The sequence below is a fragment of the Salvelinus alpinus genome, chromosome 10 (genome assembly GCF_045679555.1).
Source record: "Salvelinus alpinus chromosome 10, SLU_Salpinus.1, whole genome shotgun sequence".
In the NCBI taxonomy this organism is placed as follows: domain Eukaryota; kingdom Metazoa; phylum Chordata; class Actinopteri; order Salmoniformes; family Salmonidae; genus Salvelinus; species Salvelinus alpinus.
In genome coordinates this window covers 53,772,651-53,792,247 of record NC_092095.1, presented here as the reverse complement: position 1 = coordinate 53,792,247, position 19,597 = coordinate 53,772,651, and the positions used below count along the sequence as shown (strand labels likewise).

The window sequence follows — 19,597 nt, the reverse complement described above, 5'->3', positions numbered from 1 at the left end:
TCAGTTAGGATCACAACTTTATTTTAAGAATGTGAAATGTCAGAATAATAGTGGAGAGAATTATGTATTTCAGCTTTTATTTATTTCATCACATTCCCAGTGGGTCAGAAGTTTACATACACTCAATAAGTATTTGGTAGCATTGCCTTTAAATTGTTTAACTTGGGTCAAACGTTTCGGGCAGCCTTCCACAAGCTTCCCACAATAAGTTGGGTGAATTTTGGCCCATTCCTCCTGACAGAGCTGGTATAACTGAGTCAGGTTTGCAGGCCTCCTTGCTCGCCCACGCTTTTTCAGTTCTGCCCACAAATTTTCTATAGGATTGAGGTCAGGGATTAGTGATGGCCACTCCAATACCTTGACTTTGATGTCCTTATGCCATTTTGCCACAACTTTGGAAGTATGCTTGGGGTCATTGTCCATTTGGAAGAACCATTTGCGACCAAGCTTTAACTTCCTGACTGATGTCTTGAGATGTTGCTTCAATATATCCACATCATTTTCTTACCTAATGATGCCATCTATTTTGTGAAGTGCACCAGTCCCTCCTGCAGCAAAGTACCCCCATAACATGATGCTGCCACCACCGTGCTTCACGGTTGGGATGGTGTTCTTCAGCTTGCAAGCCTCCCCCTGTTTCCTTCAAACATAATGATGGTCATTATGGCCAAACAGTTCTATCTTTGTTTTCATCAGACCAGAGGACATTTCTCCAAGAAGTACGATCTTCATCCTGATGTGCAATTGCAAACGGTAATCTGGCTTTTTTATGGCGGATTTGGAGCAGTGGCTTCTTCCTTGCTGAGCGGCATTTCAGGTTATGACGATTTAGGACTCGTTTTACTGTGGATACAGATACTTGTGTACCTGTTTCCTACAGCATCTTCACAAGGTCCTTTGCTGTTGTCCTGGGATTGATTTGCACTTTTTGCACCAAAGTACGTTCATCTCTAGGAGACAGATCGTGTCTCCTTCCTGAGCGATATGACGGCTGCGTGGTCCCATGGTGTTTATACTTGTGTACTATTGTTTGTACAGATGAACGTGGTACCTTCAGGTGTTTGGAAATTGCTCACAAGGATGAACCAGACTTGTGGAGGTCTACAATTTGTTTTCTGAGGTCTTGGCTGATTTCTTTTGATTTCCCATGATGTCAAGCAAAGAGGCACTGTGTTTGAAGGTAGGCCTTGAAATACATCCACAGGTACACCTCCAATTGACTCAAATGATGTCAATTAGCCTATCAGAAGCTTCTAAAGCCATTACATCATCTTCTGGAATTGTCCAAGCTGTTTAAAGGCACAGTCAACTTAGTGTATGTAAACTTCTGACCCACTGCAATTGTGATACAGTGAATTATAGGTGAAATAATTTGTCTGTAAACAATTGTTGGAAAAATTACTATTCGATGTCCTAAACGACTTGCCAAAAGTATAGTTTGTTAACAAGAAATTTGTGGAGTGGATGTAAACTTCTGACTTCAACTGTAGATGTACCATTTATCCACCAATTAATTTGTAGAAGAACATTTCCAACATATACCAGATGTGCTGTATATGAGACATTATATAACAGAGTTTCATGAAGTGGTACATCTTATTTAAATGAGTTGGGAGCTTATTATCAGCCATCGGGGAGAGCAAATCAATCAATCTCAGAGAGAGAGAGAGAGAGAGAGAAAGAGAGAGAGAGAGAAAAAGAAAGGGAGCAAAGCGTACTTGACAGGGAAGAATGGTCATCAGTCAGTGTTGTTTACCACAGCATCCTGCCAAGGATTTTCCTGAGAGAGGCTTGTTTAAGTTCACCACCGCCTGATATGGAATTCCAATCCATTATCGAACTAGCGTATCTGACGCCGGTTTATCAGTATTGGGTTAGATGAATGTACATTCATTAACAACTCGGACTGTTTCAATAACAGACGGCCCCTCCAACTCTCGTGCCAGAGCAACACTCTGAATTTACCTCACGTGTGAGAATTATGCAGCCTCTACATAGCAGTGAAGCTAATTTTGTCTAAAGGTCACATGTAGGACAATGGCACCATTGAACCAAATGGTGAGATGCTGAAGCTTTCTTCAGGAGTATATCACTCAGGCGGACTGTAGAACGGTAGATCTGCCCATCGATAACACCCACTGATGAAAGGTGTGTAATTAGACAAAAAAGGAGACCTAAAATCAATGGTTCCCTTTGCCAAGACTTCCTCCGGGACTGGCCTAAGACCCAGTTTCTTGTGAAGTGGTATGGAGGTGGAATAAATGACTGACTGAAACTGAAATCACACGTACTGAGCTGGTTGGGCCCTTGAAGAATCAGGAGATAACAATGAAGAGTTTCTTAAATCTGTCTAAGGTCCACAGCTCTTAGTTCACATTCATCAGTCTCCACAGATGATACCACTCTTAAATAGCCTCTATTTTCCTTGTCTTTAACAATGCAGCTGTTACCCACATCAAGTCCATCCATGCCTCCTCAGATCAACCAATGGTCATGAAAGGACAGGGTTATAGGGAAAGGAAAGGAATCAAGACTATTTAAATGCAGCTGCTGTCATCTTTGGTCCTCCCTCATCAGCCGCTCACAGATGCCCCCGTCTCTCATTCTTAGCATCACTTATCTCCTTCTCACGTTCATCACAGGCTGAATAATTTCTCATCAATCGCTAGATGATTGAGTGATGATGCTCTACACCGCTTTATGACTTTGTTTCATTGAAGAAGTAGACCAAGAAGTTAGAACATGTAAGAATGGTATAGCTCTGAAATGAACACCATTTAAATACCTTACCAATTATAATCACGTGTGTGTCATGTAACACAAGCATTAAGAAAGGTAATGCATTAAGTCTTCCAGTATTCGTATTTAAATCTTGCACTCAATGTTTCAAGAAGGCTTTCTTCTAACAAAATTGAATGTTTTGAATATCATAACTACAATAGCAGGGAGATTGTTCAAGATTGACTTTGGGTAATGCCTTCAAACTGGCAATTAGGGGCAACAGTGAGCGCTATTACCATCAGGTAGGCTTGGGTTTCGCTAGGGTGATGGGGACGGGGGTGGCAGATGGGCGTAATCTCATGACTCCCATCCCATTAATGCCTGAACGTAATTTTTTACCCTATTGCAAACCTTAATCCTTAACTTCAAAACACTTTGAAATTTGACGTTTGGAGAAATGGAACAATGCTGAGCAGGAGGGGCAACCCCGAGTGTGAAAAACACTTCACAATGTGATGTTTTGAGCAGCTTCGAAATTGGACGTTTGGAGAAAGGTGCAGAAATGTCCGAATCTGAAGTCAACTTGGTAAAACCGTGAGATCTTGTTGATAATAGATGTTGACAATATGAGGGTATCAACATACTTCAATAATCTAAGATATTTGCTGGACCTTGATAAATAGCCTACTATCTTTAATGGATGGTATAATTCGAAGGTAATGTGTGATATAACAATACTATAACTGGTGGAGAGAAATGAGTTGCAATCATCACACCATTACCTCCCCATTTTTTCATGTTGTTAGCTAATACTTAGAACAAAAAGTCATGAATTATACTTCTACCAAAACAGTAATCGGATCATGTTCCTCATGTTACTGTTTAACTAGCAGACTAAACCACTCCATGATGAGGGACGATTCTGATGACTCCACCAACGGAGAGGAGAGATCAGGCTTTGTGGAACCTAGCTCCGACTACAACGATTCGCCCAAGTTCAGTACTTAAAAAAAAAAGTTATTATAGAATGCCTGCCATGTGCTGTACCTATGTTTGTCCTCTGTAGTTGTATGGCTTTCTTTGTTTGCTGAAATCCATACTTTTTCAATAAACGTTAATCAAATACAACCACCGACTGTTTGGTCATTGCTGTTGCTCTAAAATGGCAACTCAGCGCAAATTTCATGTGCCAATTTAATCTCAACAAGGAAACAGTCTGTTGTTGTATTTGATTAACGTTTATTGAAAAAGTATGGATTTCAGCAAATAAAGAAAGGCACACAACTATAAATGACAAACATAGGTACAAGGTAGGCGTTTCATTTTTTTTTTTAAGTATTGACCTTGGGCGAATCGATTGAGTCAGAGCTAGATTCCACAGCCTGGAGTGGAGCATGGTCCGCTACTGCTTCACATGAATGTTCATAAATTGCCAATGAAAGTTAATGAAAAACAGGTAACATACATTCATGTACTGAATAAGTTTTATGATGTTAAAATGACCACTAATTCCAATGTGTGCTTACGTCCAAACAATGTTTAACCCTTTTAGCTAATACTTCCCCTAACATTAACCTTAAACCTTCTAAGTCCTAAACTTAACCCTAACCCCTAACCATAACCTTAACCTAGCTAATGCTAGCTAATGTTAGCCAGCTAGCTATGTTAGCCACCTAGCTAGAATTCGTAACAGATCATACGTTTAGAAAATTTGTAACATAGTATGGATTTGGTTATGCTAATTTGTAACATATAATAAACATTTCGCTACACTCGCATTAACATCTGCTAACCATGTGTATGTGACAAATAAAATTTGATTTGATTAATACGAATTGTTATTTGTAACATATCATACGTAATGGGTGATGAGCATCCACAAATTAACACATACCATACTAAATGAGTACCATACCAGTGTTTCGGATTTACGTACAGAATAATACAAAATGCTCTGAGACGAGGTTGCAGCTACACAAGTAAATATTTGTGTATTACCACAATCCATATGTAGTAATACTGTTTTCTATATTTCCTTGAGCATTTATGACACAACAGGGTCATATGCAATCAAAACTAGTAACCAGGTTTCTGGGATTCAACAACCTTATTTCCATAAAGAGAGATAACTGAGATACATGTTATATTTGTTACTGTTTCAGAGCAGCCCAATCTGTTACATCAGCTACAACGCAATCAAAACCAATATGAGCATGATTGCAGTGCAAAACCATGGGTATACATAAACCTATGAGTATTTTTGCAGTGCAGAAAACAATGCATTTTCACCGCAGAGACCTGGTTACCAGGATGGATTGAATAGAGTAATTCACGTAAGCACGACATATACTATATAATCACAAAAAATAACCAAATGGTACCAAAATACCCTGATTTTCACTATGCCACATACTCTGTCTGGGGACTCCAGGAATGGATTAGGGTGAGAGGTTCACATAGCACCCGTGCTGACAGACAGTCTCAGACAGACTTCCCATTTAACACTTGGTAGTAAGTATGAAATGTGATTGCCAGCTGTCATACTGGAAGACATTTGAGAGAGAGAGAGAGTCATTGTTGCTTCAAGTCATTGTATATTTCTCTGCTAAAGATCTTGGAAGAAGTTGTGCTCAGGCCATATTCAGAGTAGAGAAGCCTCTACTTGTACATGGTAATATTTGTCATTAATACATTTTACTGTATGTGATGATATAAACCCCACTACTATTACTTAAAGCAGCAATCATCAGTTGAAACAATGACAAAGTACATTCTCCACCACCGTTTAGGTAAAAAGCTGAGGGATTGGGCTGGAGAAATGGAACCACTCTCCAATTCATAGACGGAGCTAAGGACTGACCATCCATGATATCAGAATGATAGTTTTAACCATGTTTTGGTGGTATATGGTGGTTGTTTACATTTACCGTGTTCATAAGCTTATATTTTGGGTTCTGATGCACTATGAAAGTTGAATTAAGCTCATGAGGCAATTAAAAGTTATATTATTAATGATTGAATGGGTACATATCATTATTATTATGTATTTTGTATTGATGTAGCAACTGCAGATTGCCCCTTTAAACGTTTCTATTTCACTCTACAGTGTAATAACTGTTAAGTTATTAAGTTATTAAGCTATATAAAGCCACATTTGAACATGCATACAGGAACATGCTATGCTGAGATTGGCATTTATGAATCTGTTATACTTAACATTTGGTAATCAATTGTTTTAAAATGTTTAATGTAGTCCCATCAAAGACACTTCATAGCTTATTGGCATTATCATTTCTTATTCACCCAACTAATCATATTGAGCCCTTTCTGCAACATTAAAACATCTCCTTGCATCGGGACTGAGCTATTATAGCATTGCAATCACATTGTAGATGTCAATTTCATGAGATAGATATTTTTATCAAACTTAACACCACTGTCTCCCTAGACACCTCACACATTTAAAATATGTTCCTATTAGCACCCACACCATGCAAAGAGCTGAGAATTTCTCAGGCTATTATTTGGTCCTAATTTCTTGTAATATAATTAACACTATATTAGATGTACTGTAATACGTTAAGTTGATAGATGGTGTTGTCAACAGGGATACCATAATATGTTTCACCCATACAACTTCAAAAGACAGGATAAAAAAAAAAAAAATCTGATTCCTTGCAAAATTGCTTGGCATTGTGGACCTTTTGCGTCCATCGGAGGTGCAAAAAGTCATTTTAGCAACATCAATGTAAAAACCAGCTTCCTAGTTTGTAGGTATACACTCTTCCAAAAAAAAAAAAAAGGTGCTAAGTAGAGGGTTCTTTGGTTTGTCCTCATAAGAGAATCCTTTTTGGTGCTAGGTAGAACACTTCGCAAAGGGTTCTACATATAACCCTCTATGAAGAGTTATTCCTAGAACCCTCTATAAATTATTCTACCAACAGCCCATTTATCATCAAAAGGTTCTTGCTAGAACGCTCTAATCAAATAAAATGTTATTTGTCACATGTGCCGAATACAACAGGTGTAGATTTTACCGTGAAATGCTTACTTACGAGCCCTTTCCCACCAATGCAGAATTAAAAAGTCTGAAAATGTGCACAAAAAAGAAATAGTAATACAATATAATAACAATAATGAGGCTCAATACGAGGAGTACTGGTACTGAGTCAATGTGCTGGGGTATGCAGTGGTTGAGGTGATTGAGGTAACCCACATTAAGGGTTCTACCGATAATTCTTTTATCTTTTCAACGGTTCTTCCTAGAACCCTCTATGAATGGTCACACCAGCCCTATTAGCCTTTAAAATTAAACCCTTTATGACAAGACATAACATACATCACAATGTGTATTTTTGGGGGGCGAGTTATACCCTTAACACAGTGGTGTTAACAAACTCCTGGTTTACAGGCTATATTAGGCCTGCAAGTGAAATTATATTTGCTTGGAAAGTGATGTGTAATTCCTATTGGAATCCAGCCAATCATTGTAACCTGCATTCAGAATGACTGCCACGGTAGGGAAGATTGAGAAATTAAAGTAGCTAAATCATCTAAACTGGAACAACAATCTCAATAATGGGTGCAATAATTCCAATTCCTAACAGATTGTATTAGTCTTGAAAAATGTATGTTATCTATCTGGAACAACTATCTCTGTAACGTGCAATAAGTCCAACTACAGTACTAACAGATTGGGTAAGTTTATCTTTGTGTACCATAACATTAATCAAAAAATCAATGTAAATGCAAAAACACAGATATAAAAAAAATATATTCTAAAAATCAACCTGCAATAAAGCATGCTGGGAAATATGATAATGATAGGCATGGTTTTGAGTGTTTTACTCTAAACAGAGTAAAAATGAAACAATCACACTTAACTCTGGTCATTAACATCAATACTGATGTTCTTTTACACCACTGAGTGTTAAGTTAATTTAACTCCTGAACTAGAAATATTACAGTGAAAAATCAACACTAGGTAAAACTGGCCAATTTGCTCTGTACAATACGATACACTGCTGGTTCACTCTTTCCCCCCATCTATTCTTCCACTCTCCGCTCCATAAAATCACAGAAAATAGTCATTTGAAAGACAGAATTCATGGCAAAGATTTCAACTATGTCAGCACTGTATATGTACAATGATTAAGGGAATCGTTGCACAGATCACATGCACACATAATCCAATATAAGTACAGTATAAAACATTCTCACACAAATTTTTACTTTCAGATTACGCTCATTCCTAATGTTAGTTTAAACACTGAGATAAACAGTCATGCTCAGGCACTGTTTAATAGAAAGAAAACAATTGAAAGAAAAAAGATTACTCAGATTCAGAAGGGTTCTATGTAGAACTCTTCTTGCCTGTCAAATAATCCTTCTTTATAAAAAAATCATCAAAGAACCCTTTCTTCCAAAAATAGCTGTTAGGATGAAAAAGGTTCTAGGTAGAACTCTTTTACTTACAAAGAACCCTCATCTTCCAAAAAGGGTTCTTCAGATCAAAATGGTTCTTGGTAGAACCCTATCCCTCTGCAAAGAACCATTTAGGAACCCTTTTCGCTCGGAGTATAGGTCTAATACTATGCTCTCTCAAACACCATATGTCCACGATGCTCCACCCAATGGGAATAGACACTGGCAAGAAACGAGTGATCTCCAACAACCCACCCGGGACATGGACAACAAAGGGCGATGACGATAGCATGTTCCACTTTCTATCATGTGATCACGTGGACCACTTGCCTGGGGAGAGAAGCAACAACTCAAGGACCCCTTTACAACTTGCTAGTCAGAGCACTTTATCGGCATGTGGAATAAAACTATTGGATTCCGTAGGTCTGGAGGACGTTGGCTGACGCATATGCTGTAGCATACGACTGATGAGAGGAAAGCACAAGGAGCTAAGCCGACGTAGATGCTGCATCGGGCCTGTTGAGAGATCCTCCACAAGTTCCATTTTTAACAAGCACACCCACACAGTGCCAACTCTGCCCTCTCTATTGTCCAAATGGGTGCTAACTGTCACACGATTCATTCCACGGAGGAGGAGAGACACAGTTTTTTTCCTTTCCTCGTTATTGTCCTTTCACAATGATTTACCCAGACTTCAACCTTTAGTATGTTTACATGCACATTAATAATTCAAACTGATTAAATGGATTACGGCAGAAGGCCGAGTATGGCTTCAGTCAGGTCATAATCGAAGTAAGCAAACGCTGTATTTCTTAGCAATCTTTAGATTTATTAGGACATGCAAACACCATAATCGGAGTTCCAGCAGTTTATTTGATCTGTGCATGAGATAGCACCAGCAGCGCTAGCCTCTCTCGTTTGCACAAGTGGAGTGAGTTCGGGGGGGAAAAAATGCACATATTCAGGCTTCCCAAAAATGACATGGTCGCTGTGGTAGAACGTTTATCTTGATTGCCGATTTTACAGCATTTATCAAAGTCCCATCAGGTAGCCTGATTTCAGATGTGTCCATGTAAACAGGATTATTAGGGAAATCAGAGCATGTAAATGTTTTCATTTAACTATTATATGAATATGAGTGTTCACAATAATCATATTATTGTGTGCATTTAAATGTACTCATTGTAGCCCGGATTAATCAAATGTGTTTGTTTAAAAACCATTTAAATTCTCTATTCCAGAGTCAATTTCGAGATCCACATTAAAATGTCTGTCTCACAAAAATGGGAAATGCGTTTACTACCTCCCACCATTTCATTATCAGGTCAATCTCCAAGCGCCTAGTCTAATTCCTTTATCAGGCCTGCTTCTGATTTATGCTCCTCGATGTGTATGAAAGCCATAGAGAACAGAGAAAAAAACATCACATGGGTGGAATTTTACAGTAAATCAGACTCCAATTAAAGACTATCTACTATACACACAGCACAGGCACATACCCGCACAAAAACCCTGATGAGCAAACACACACAGAAAAGCACACACAGAAGTGCATAAACACACACTCATCCTTATGACACACACACAGCTCCCTTATGCCAGCTCCTCAGTATGGTCTAAGAATTCAAATCTTGGCAACGACAATAGGCTATTTCTACCCATACATAGCAGCAAAATATGCAATTTCATTTTTAAAGTCTGTCCCTGTGAGGGTAAACAATCTCCATATTATGGTCATGAGTCTTGCATGAAATCACATTGTCACATATTGAGCTTCTGCTAAAATCCATCTTCAATACACAGTTATGTGTGTGTGTGTGTGTGTGTGTGTGTGTGTGTGTGTGTGTGTGTGTGTGTGTGTGTGTGTGTGTGTGTGTGTGTGTGTGTGTGTGTGTGTGTGTGTGTGTGTGTGTGTGTGTGTGTGTGTGTGTGTAGGTGTACGCGTGCGTATGTGTGTGTGCATGCGTGTGTACATGTGCGTGCGTATGTGTGTGTGTTTGTGTGTGAAACCGTGACCGTGTGTGTGATCCTGCATGGTTTCAAGGAAAATAAATGACAGCCTATCCAGTCAGCACACCAAACAAAATAAACCGTAATCCGTTGCCACATTGACATCAATTTAGCAGCACCTTCTCGCATGTCTACGGCTGTCAACAGCTCTCAATTCAACTAACAATATCACCCAGTACAGTCGTAACATTCGAGACAAAATAACTGCGGCTACAGTATGCTGCATCATTGGATGTGCCATTTATGCATTCCTTTCCTCCCACTCGGAGACAATGACGCACAGAGCTAGGGCAGGGGCTACAGCTAAATGACTTGACACACTCAAGGAAGCAATACATCAACCTGTTGTTTTTTTTGGCCAGACATCACGAGGCTGGGGAGTCAGTAATGCTATGGCTGCCATTTATCAAACGACAGGGTCGCTGCAGCTTCTGATCAACGGCTACAGCACTATAACCAAACAAACAAAACGCGAGCCTAATAAGCACAACCGGGCGACCCAGTGGGAGCATGCTAGGAAACAGGGAGACAGGAAAGAGGCACTGACACACACACACACACATACACAGTCACTGACATTCTACGCACATACACGACTCTCTCCCCCTCCCTCCCGAACATACAAACACTGTCACTGAGATTCTATGCACATACACAACTCTCACACTCTCTCGAACACACACACACACACACACACACACACACACACACACACACACACACACACACACACATACACAAACACAAGGTTATGCGATGACAGACAAAAATAGCATCCATTTTGAAAACTGTTGTTGCAGTTTCTTAGTAATCCAGGGCCCTTGCTGGCTTTCAGCAAACACTTTTCACCATCTAACAGAATAGATTTTCTTTGATACGACACATGTGATTTATTTGGTTTTATCCCTGCAGAGAGGAACAATCACCAGGTCATATTTAACAGGAAGTTGTATGCGCAGTAGCTCAGCTCAACCTCTCAGTACCACAGGAATGTGGAGTATACTTACATGCTTTTATTACTGTCCTTTTCCAGTATACTGTTATAACATATTTCATTACCATATTATACTACTTACATGTAGTCTGGGAAAACTATAGATTGGGGAGACGGGTGAATTAGCATCAGACAACATCCCTTAGGAATCTTTACAACAGGTACTTGAGAAATAGGCTGCTTTGTTAATCACACTAAATGTTCTCTAAACTGCATTATGTTGAAGGTCAAAATGTCAAATGGAAATTAGGAGTTACCCTTGCTTTGAATAATACGTTATAGTTTCATTCTGGATACCCATGAAAACCATTGAAAGGTTACAAATCAGGTTAAAAACACACGTTCTCGCATTGTGAGCCTGTTTGCAAAATGAGATATAGTATCAGACATATTGATTGAAATAATACAATAAAAAAACATTCATTACAATCGGTGAAAAAAAACCTAGCTCTGTAATTACAGAGGTGAGGGACAAGGAATCTTAATGTGTTGATGAACATTTGAGCGCTTTTACATGCCTGGAGGAATTCCATTAACTATCATGATTAAAGCAATCATCAGACTCATTGGTGCCTGTCAGATCTCATCTCTGCCTTCTCAATTACCCAAATCTCCTTGAACTCAATTGCTCACATCATCATGACGCTGTGGCAGAGCGTCCTCCTCACATGTCCTCTCGGCCCTGCACTGCAGCACAACAGGTTTACGGCAGAGATGTTCCCTCCTTTGGCCCCTCCAAATGAGCTAAGTGAAAGAATCCAGGGAGGCGAATTAAACCATTGTGCCATTCCACATGGAGCCCCACAGAGGACCCCATTGGCTTATTAAAGGCATTATTTGTCAGGTTAGAGGCTCTCACGTCAACCTCCTGCAGTGGGACATGGCTAATTCATTCATCCATTAGCCAGGAGTCGGCTACCCTGCTCAGGGTCATGGCAACATTGGGGCTGGCTTCTGGTTTGAAAATAGGAGCATAAAACCCCTCCCCCACTACCAGGTTCACTTAACAAATGAGATGGGTATATTATGAAATCACAAAGAGGCACATGTCAGTGTAAAGACACACAATTGCATACATACACACAAACACCGAACATACGTCCCTATACTAACGCCATAATTTGATTCACACCTGAAATAAATTTTTTCCCAAGCAACTGCAGCTCAGGAGTAAAGCAACTAGGTCAGATTCTCAGTATTGGCTAATAACACACACTCACAGCAACATGCAGCTTTTGCTGAGGGTGCCGGAAGTAAAATGTTTAGATTTTGTGTCACTTCCCAAATGAGTTACACTGGCACATAATTTACCCCAAAACTGTCAACAACCTAGGTTACGTCGTTTCAGCCCATGACAGGGCCTCTACCGTTAGCCTGTGGACACTTGGCTATGATTCACCTCCTGTGACGACTATGACATATCGACAGATACACTGAGTTTCGGGCCCTTCTGTTCTCTAAAATGCTGCTTTCATTTTGGGCCGCTATAAAACGGCTCACATGCACCCCTTCTGGAATAGGGCCCTGGAGGTTGAAAGGAACACATTCATTATATCTTTTTTGGTGACTATGATGTAAAGTGTTTTAAACCCTATTAGAAGATGATCAGCACAAATGTTGATGTTTGCAATTGGAACCACTATGATTATGAGGACAGCCTCACAGGATCATTGATTTAAGCATATTGATCAAAACCTCATTGAAAGACCAACTTCTCTTGAATGGTACATGTTACATGCAACTGCCTCTGTGAAGTATCTAACGATAGCCTTTCATTTTCCCCACAAGAACGTATATGAACCTGACATCATATTTATTGATGACATTAACATATTTTGGTCAATATAGTGCAATAAGTGCAAAGCAATTAAGACAAATGAAATTGATAAGGGAAAGAGAATTGCGAATGCTTGTATAAAAATAGGTGTTACATTAAAAGATCAGTATTACACAACATAATTATTACTTCAATTATTATTCATGAATTTGATAACATATCAAGAATACATATTAAGAATGAACGCACATATTCATTTTTAATAGTAATCATCCTAATGATAGCTGTTTAAAGGCCCACTTGCCTTTCAATTCCAAAAAGTGCAGAAAGCATACAAGGACACCTTTTTTCTTCATTAAATGACGCAGTCTTTCTTTAACATTGGGGGTGTGCCACCTTTAAAAAAAAAAAAAAGCCACTTTTACAATGCGAGCTACAGTAAATGATATGGAACTACAAACATAAACGTTTACAGAGGATCCTGGAATTATGACACAGGTAATATTGATGAAGAATCAAAAGTTTGGAAAACACATGGCAGAGTATTCCCATAAATACTTACTTACAGACTAAAGCAGAGAATTGTCCTGCGCAGTTTGATGGAGGCACTGCCGTACAGTGTTTTTTTCGTCAGAAGGTGATTCATAAACATTTTTTTGTGATTCACAATATATGTATGGTTATATTCCTGAAAATGTAGTTGGGTAAGGTTACCTGTACACTTACATGTATGTGTACTCAATCTTCACCATATAAAAATAGATTCTAAATCACCAGTTAAGTAGGACAACTTGTGTGTTCATCCAGTTAGGTTCAGAGAGAGACTTTCAGTTCCTGCAATGTCATGTAATTAAGAAATAAGAATAATAGAGTTTGGCACACCCCATTTAATGCTTATTTTGTTGATGTGTCGTGCCAAGGCACCCTCAATATTGAGCCAGTACTTTTAAGGGGGGAAATCCTTCATATAGGGACAAATCTGTTGCTCAAAACTGACTGAAAGTGGTCTGTTTCTCAAGAACTTCGAGGTAGTCCGGCTCGACTTGAAGTTTCGCTTTTAGTTCCAAATATTCATTTCTGTTGGGCTCCACGTAAACAGTACTCGGCGCTGTGCCGTAAAGCACTGTTTCTCGTATCCTCTCTGGGTGTAAGAACTGGCGTCTAACATCAAAGTTTGGGTTGTACGTGTACGAGACAGGGCCAGTGTACTTGTATTCTAGACTGTTACCGGAGGGGGATTGGTTGTCCGCCTCTATGATGCCCCTGAAGAAGTGCTCAGCATTCTGTGCAGGGGAGGGGTCCTCGCGAGGCTCAATAGTGCTCACGCTATAAGTGGGACTCCTCATGTTGCTGTTCCTCTCCTCATCCACATCACTTCTATAAGTCACCTTCAATTCATGGAGGTCGCGGTAATCCTCGACTGTGTTGCCTTCCCTGGACCTGTAAATGGGATTTTTGCACATGTGGCCCATAGGGTGAGGGATGTACTCATACACGTGTCCGGCGGGGGCTTTGACTTTGGGGACGGTTCGGTTATTACTGTAAAGGCTGTACTGCAAGTTAAACGAGCTCACGTCAGAGTTGTTGGTGCTGGTGCGGTCGCTCTGGGACTTTTTACGCTTTTTCACCACGACAACAAACAGCCCAGCCGCCACAAAGACGGACATGATGAACACGAGCAGCAGGCTGAGGATGAGGACAGAGAGAGGGACGACGCTGCTAGTGGGGTTAGATCTCTGGTAGGTCTCTGTGGTGGTGGCTCTGTCAGGCAGAGGCTCGTCAGTGGGGGGCGCTGTTGAGACGACCACGTCAGAGTAGTCTGGACACAGCTGTTCAGACTGAACGGAACGCATATCAATCCCGCTGTGCCGTTTGGGGGTCTCGCATTTAACCTCATTAACAACGGTGCCTGCACTGAGCTGCTCGAGCCATATCTTCATGCCGACGACGTCACACGAGCAATCCCACGGGTTCTCAATCAGATCTATCTGCAACAGCAATTTTAACTGATCTAACACACCGCTCACAGGCAGGTTTTGGAAATGGTTACTGCGGAGATTAAGTCTAGAGAGGGACAGCCCAGTAAAGATTCCCCCTGGTAAGGTTTTCAGAAGGTTATTGTTGAGGAAAAGCAGCTGAAGGTTTGGCACAAACCGGAAAGTGCCCCCTACAATCTCTCGGATTTTGTTGTATTCTAAGTAGAGATACTGCAAACTCTGCAGGCCAAAAAACATCTCTGCTGTAAGCCTGTCGATTAGATTACCATTTAAATACAGCCTACGCAGGTTGGTTAAATCCCCAAATGCTCTGTCTTGGATGAGGGATATCCTATTGTTTCCTAGGTGAAGCAAATCCAATCCGGTAGCCTCCAAGAAATCAGATCTGCGTACCACAGGAATGTAATTCCCCGTGAGGTACATTTTTTTGGGATTGTATGGCTTGGGCTTCAGGTCAGATATGTTCTCAATCTTTCTCTCCTGGCAGTTGACGTTTAGTCCAAGATCAGCAATCTGCAGATTACATGTACAGGTGGTGGGACAGTCCAAAGGCACAGGAGATTTGGTCTGATAAGCAATGATGGGGCCATAGTTGTAAGGGTTAGCCGGAATCCGGGAGGTGGGCTTTGACCTGGTTCGGTTTGATTGACGGGTGCCCTTGGTAGGCCTTGACGACGCCTTGAAAGCATTCGATGAGGTGGCTGAGGCAGTCACCGAAGCTGGAGTGATTTGGAAATAGCCATTGGTGCTGAGTGGGGGAGGGGGGCGCATTTCATATTCAGAGATTGCTCGGCGGGGGCACAGCTCCTGTTTGGAGACCTCGTCCAGGTCTCTGCCATGCAGCCTGAACGGCGTCTCACAGACCACCTCCCCCACTAAAGCTGTGTATGATATGCTCTCCAGCCAAGCTTTCAGGGCGATGAGCTCACATGAGCAATTCCACGGGTTCTCCTCGAGTTGTAATTCCACCACTTTGTCCATGTGCTCCAGGAGCCCAATGTAAGGAAACATTTTCAACCGGTTGCCCCTGAGGTCCAGATGTGTTAAGGGAACATTCCGGAAAATGTTGGTAGGCAGAGCAGAGAGCAAATTGTCATTCAAAATGAGAACTGTGAGCTGATGCAATTTACTCAGGGCATTGGGCTCTATATTGGTGATGTAATTGTAATCAATCTGAAGGTATTCCAAACTCTCCAGGCCGACAAACGTATCATCCCTTAGGACGTCTATCTTGTTGTTGTTCAAGTGCAATCTCTTTAATCCTTGGAGTCCATTGAAAGCACCCGTTTCCACTTCGTCGATAGCATTGTTGCCTAAATGCAATATGGTCGCCCCAGTGTAGTTGATAAAGTCGTTGAGGGACAGTTTCTTTAAGAGGTTCCCTGTCAGCAGAAGGTGGTACATTGAAAAATGCACCGGGCTTATTTCTGTCAGTCTGACAATCCCTCTGTTCTCGCAGCTTACCGTCAGTATCCCTTCCTTCTCCTCACATGTACATAGATTCCTACAGATCTCCCCATAATTGTCGTACATCTCGACCAGACTCAGAGATGCTGCGATCAGAAGGATTATTTTCAGTATCCAGATATGCATTTTCAAGGGAGAAGGTGCCCCAGCTCACTGAAGTATGGTGCCAGTATGGGGTGTCATCTAGAAGAGAAAGGCAGGCATTGTCTGTTTAATGAACATCTTGTGTTAAGCGGAACATCCCTGCATGCAGTGGTTACAAAGAGCTATACACTTGTGGATAGAGACATAATACACTTTGTAAAGTATTTTAGATAACTAAATGCATATACATATTTGGAGGTTTACGTGCAAAAGAAAGAGCATAAATCTGGACAGAGTTGCAAACACAATATAGTTATGTCAAAAACATTTGTTGCTGCTAAAATGCCACATTCAGGACAGTTCCATTATTATGTATTTAGCTACAGCATCATATCTCAACATGGTATAGACATCCGAAAAAGAAATAACTCTCCATGCGAAATATTGATGACATGCAGTGCATATTGGTGAATGTCATGGAAAAGAGTACAGCCTATGCATGTGTTTCTTTGAAAATAGAACAAGCAGGTTGATTATAGCTGCCTTTAGGTTGGCGTTGCGCGATTTTGAAAGCTAACGATGCATTCAAATGGCTTGCAAACTAAACGGACTAGCCATCTGCGACATTTATGCAGAATCCATTGCCATTTCAAATTATATTCCCCGAAGATTCCAGCAAAGAGTTAATCTTGAGACAATGTTTACATTTAATCGATTCGGCCCAGGATTAAAACATACATTTCATGAATGGAATGGAACAAAATTCAATTGTTTAGTTTAGAATGAATGATATATTTTAAACATGGTATACGAGCAACCCTATGGAAAAACCAATCTCCTACTCACCCCCGCATATCCGACGACTTGCGAATAGTATAGAAACCGCCGGGTATCAATCATTATCATCAGATATCATGAGATATGTGTTAATAAATTATAAATAGGCTAGTCCTGGTCATTATGGTAGGTGTTCATCCTCAATCATGCATGCGTTAGAAATAGTGATTGTTACATAGGGACAGTCACAGCCCTTCATCCCTCGGGCGAAAAAAAGAGACCTAAGTTGATTAAAAGCAAAAACGGATTTGCAAGCATTGCTGAATGCCATGCACAATTTAGATCTTGATGTGGAATAAATCATACTATAATAAACGTTTTATATCGCATCCGGTATATGTTGAAGTTGAAGAATCTCTTAAATCTTGTTCAAATAATCGCTCTCTCCCTTTCACTCGCTCCCCCCCACTCACAAACGCGCGCGCACCACTCACACACACACACAAACACACACACAAGTTCTATCTGTGACAAAATCCACAAAATAGAAAAAGCTATCGGCCTAGAGGTCCGATTTTGTGGGTGTAGTCATCCTAATATGATCATAGAGTTTATGGTAGGCTAATAGGCTATGCTTCTTTTTTTTTACGAAAGGACATTTGATTCATACCGATGACGAGTGTATTGCATTGCATATTTAGTTAGTCAGTAGCCTATGTAGGCCATTTACCACTAATTAATTTAATCAAAATAGGCCTACACTGAACCAATATGAGACATTGCAATGATTTCATGAATTGCGCATTCATTCATCACCTTGAAGGACACCGAGTAGTCCCCCAAAAAAGTTATGCAATTTATGTCAATTTATTACACCTACCAGTAAACGCGGATGTATATTATTGCCACTTGAATTAAATCCACCCTATTCATCGTTTTTCATTTAGATTCAACCAAATTGAATACAGCTGTATGTGGATAAAGAGCTGTATGGGGGAAAATAATTTTCAGGACCATGGACAGCTCCCCAACTCAAGCAATAGCTTCCCCTGAAATGAGCAATAGAGCCCTGCATCTCAGACAGAAAATCCGCTGTCCTTACCATGTCGAACCTTGTCAGTGCGAAAGCATTCCAACTACCTTCCGCTGTTTACCATCCTGTCCAATGGTAATGTAGAATCTGTGATTTTCCTTCCTTTTCCCCGTTGTAAAATCCTCAAAGTAGAGCCACGGCGGTCTTTAGCTCCATATACCAGGCAATGAATTGCACAAACTGTCTCATTCACGCCTGCAACGTGACGATCAGCGCGACCCAAAAACAAACGGGTTCTTGTATTTCTCACATGGAATCTTGGTCTCTCATTGTGGATTGGAATCAAAGAAAAGTAATAATTTCATATGGGGGAAAAGTGTAATAAACCGAACTGCAAAACATCAGATACATCCATTTCAACCGAGATCTCCCTCTGTAGCACAAGCGCCGGTGAATCCGTGGAAAGGCACGAATCCCTTTGTATCTTGTGAGTGGTACGGCTTGTATTGCGTTGTGAATAGATCTACCCAAGATCCTTGTTTTTTTCCCTCAGCGTTGACCGCACAACTTGACTGAATATGTATGCGCATCTTAGATAGTTGACTTTAATTCAACATTGTCTGACGAAATAATATGATGTCCTCCTTATGTCTCTGCGCAATCAATTATGCGTTTTTTTGTACTGACAATGTTTCAACTGGTGGAACGTGTATCAAGGTTGGCGCAGCGTACACAATATGTAAAGTCAATATTAATTTCCATTCGTTGGGAGGCTGAAAGAATCCTGAAATATGTATGAATATCCCCACCTCTAACGTATATAACGAGCAAAACATGCATGTTGTCAATATTTAGATGCTATTTGTTGTGTAGTACTTCATGGGGGGGGGGGGGGGGGGGGGGGTCGTGGGAGTGAGGGAGACCCTATAGAGGGCAGTACAATGCGATGAAACATACTTTTTTGAGGGTGTACTGTACACATTGCCAGACAATACGGCTGCATTTACACAGACAGACCAATTTTGATCTGATATTTATTGCCAATAATTTGACCAATCAGATCAGATCTGTTGCCCATGATTGGGCAAAAGATCAGAAATGGGCTGCCAGTGCAAAAATGCACTGACAACATGGCAACAGGTGCTGTTCATGTGGCATGTATGTAAACTCAGTGTGTGGGTGGAGTCCGAGGGTGGCCCGAGGGTGTGTGTGTGTGTGAGAGTGACATAGAACACAGCCTATGAGACATACAGTATAACCTAGTTGTAGTTGAGGGTAGCTAAAACACTTTGGTAGGGCTAACTGCCTGCACC

General features: G+C 40.7%; 1 protein-coding gene across 2 annotated transcripts; it reads right to left on the bottom strand.

Annotated features, from left to right (window-relative positions):
* Positions 1 to 11,039: 11,039 nt before the first annotated feature.
* LOC139532251 (SLIT and NTRK-like protein 5) lies at positions 11,040 to 18,985 on the bottom strand. 2 transcript variants are annotated; one of them, XM_071329631.1, is made up of 2 exons: positions 18,354 to 18,985; positions 11,040 to 16,573 (listed from the first exon to the last, which is right to left on the bottom strand). In XM_071329631.1, exon 2 carries the CDS (start codon positions 16,514 to 16,516, stop codon positions 13,913 to 13,915), a length of 2,604 nt encoding a protein of 867 aa, XP_071185732.1. In that variant the 5' UTR covers positions 16,517 to 16,573; positions 18,354 to 18,985; the 3' UTR covers positions 11,040 to 13,912. The 2 variants fall into 2 exon arrangements, with proteins under 2 accessions (XP_071185732.1, XP_071185733.1); XM_071329632.1 differs by lacking the exon at positions 18,354 to 18,985 and adding an exon at positions 17,321 to 17,674.
* Positions 18,986 to 19,597: the final 612 nt, after the last annotated feature.

What these genes read in the sequence shown, in the direction of transcription:
- LOC139532251 (XM_071329631.1), bottom strand. Translation starts at nt 16,516, where the DNA reads ATGCATATCTGGATACTGAAAATAATCCTTCTGATCGCAGCATCTCTG.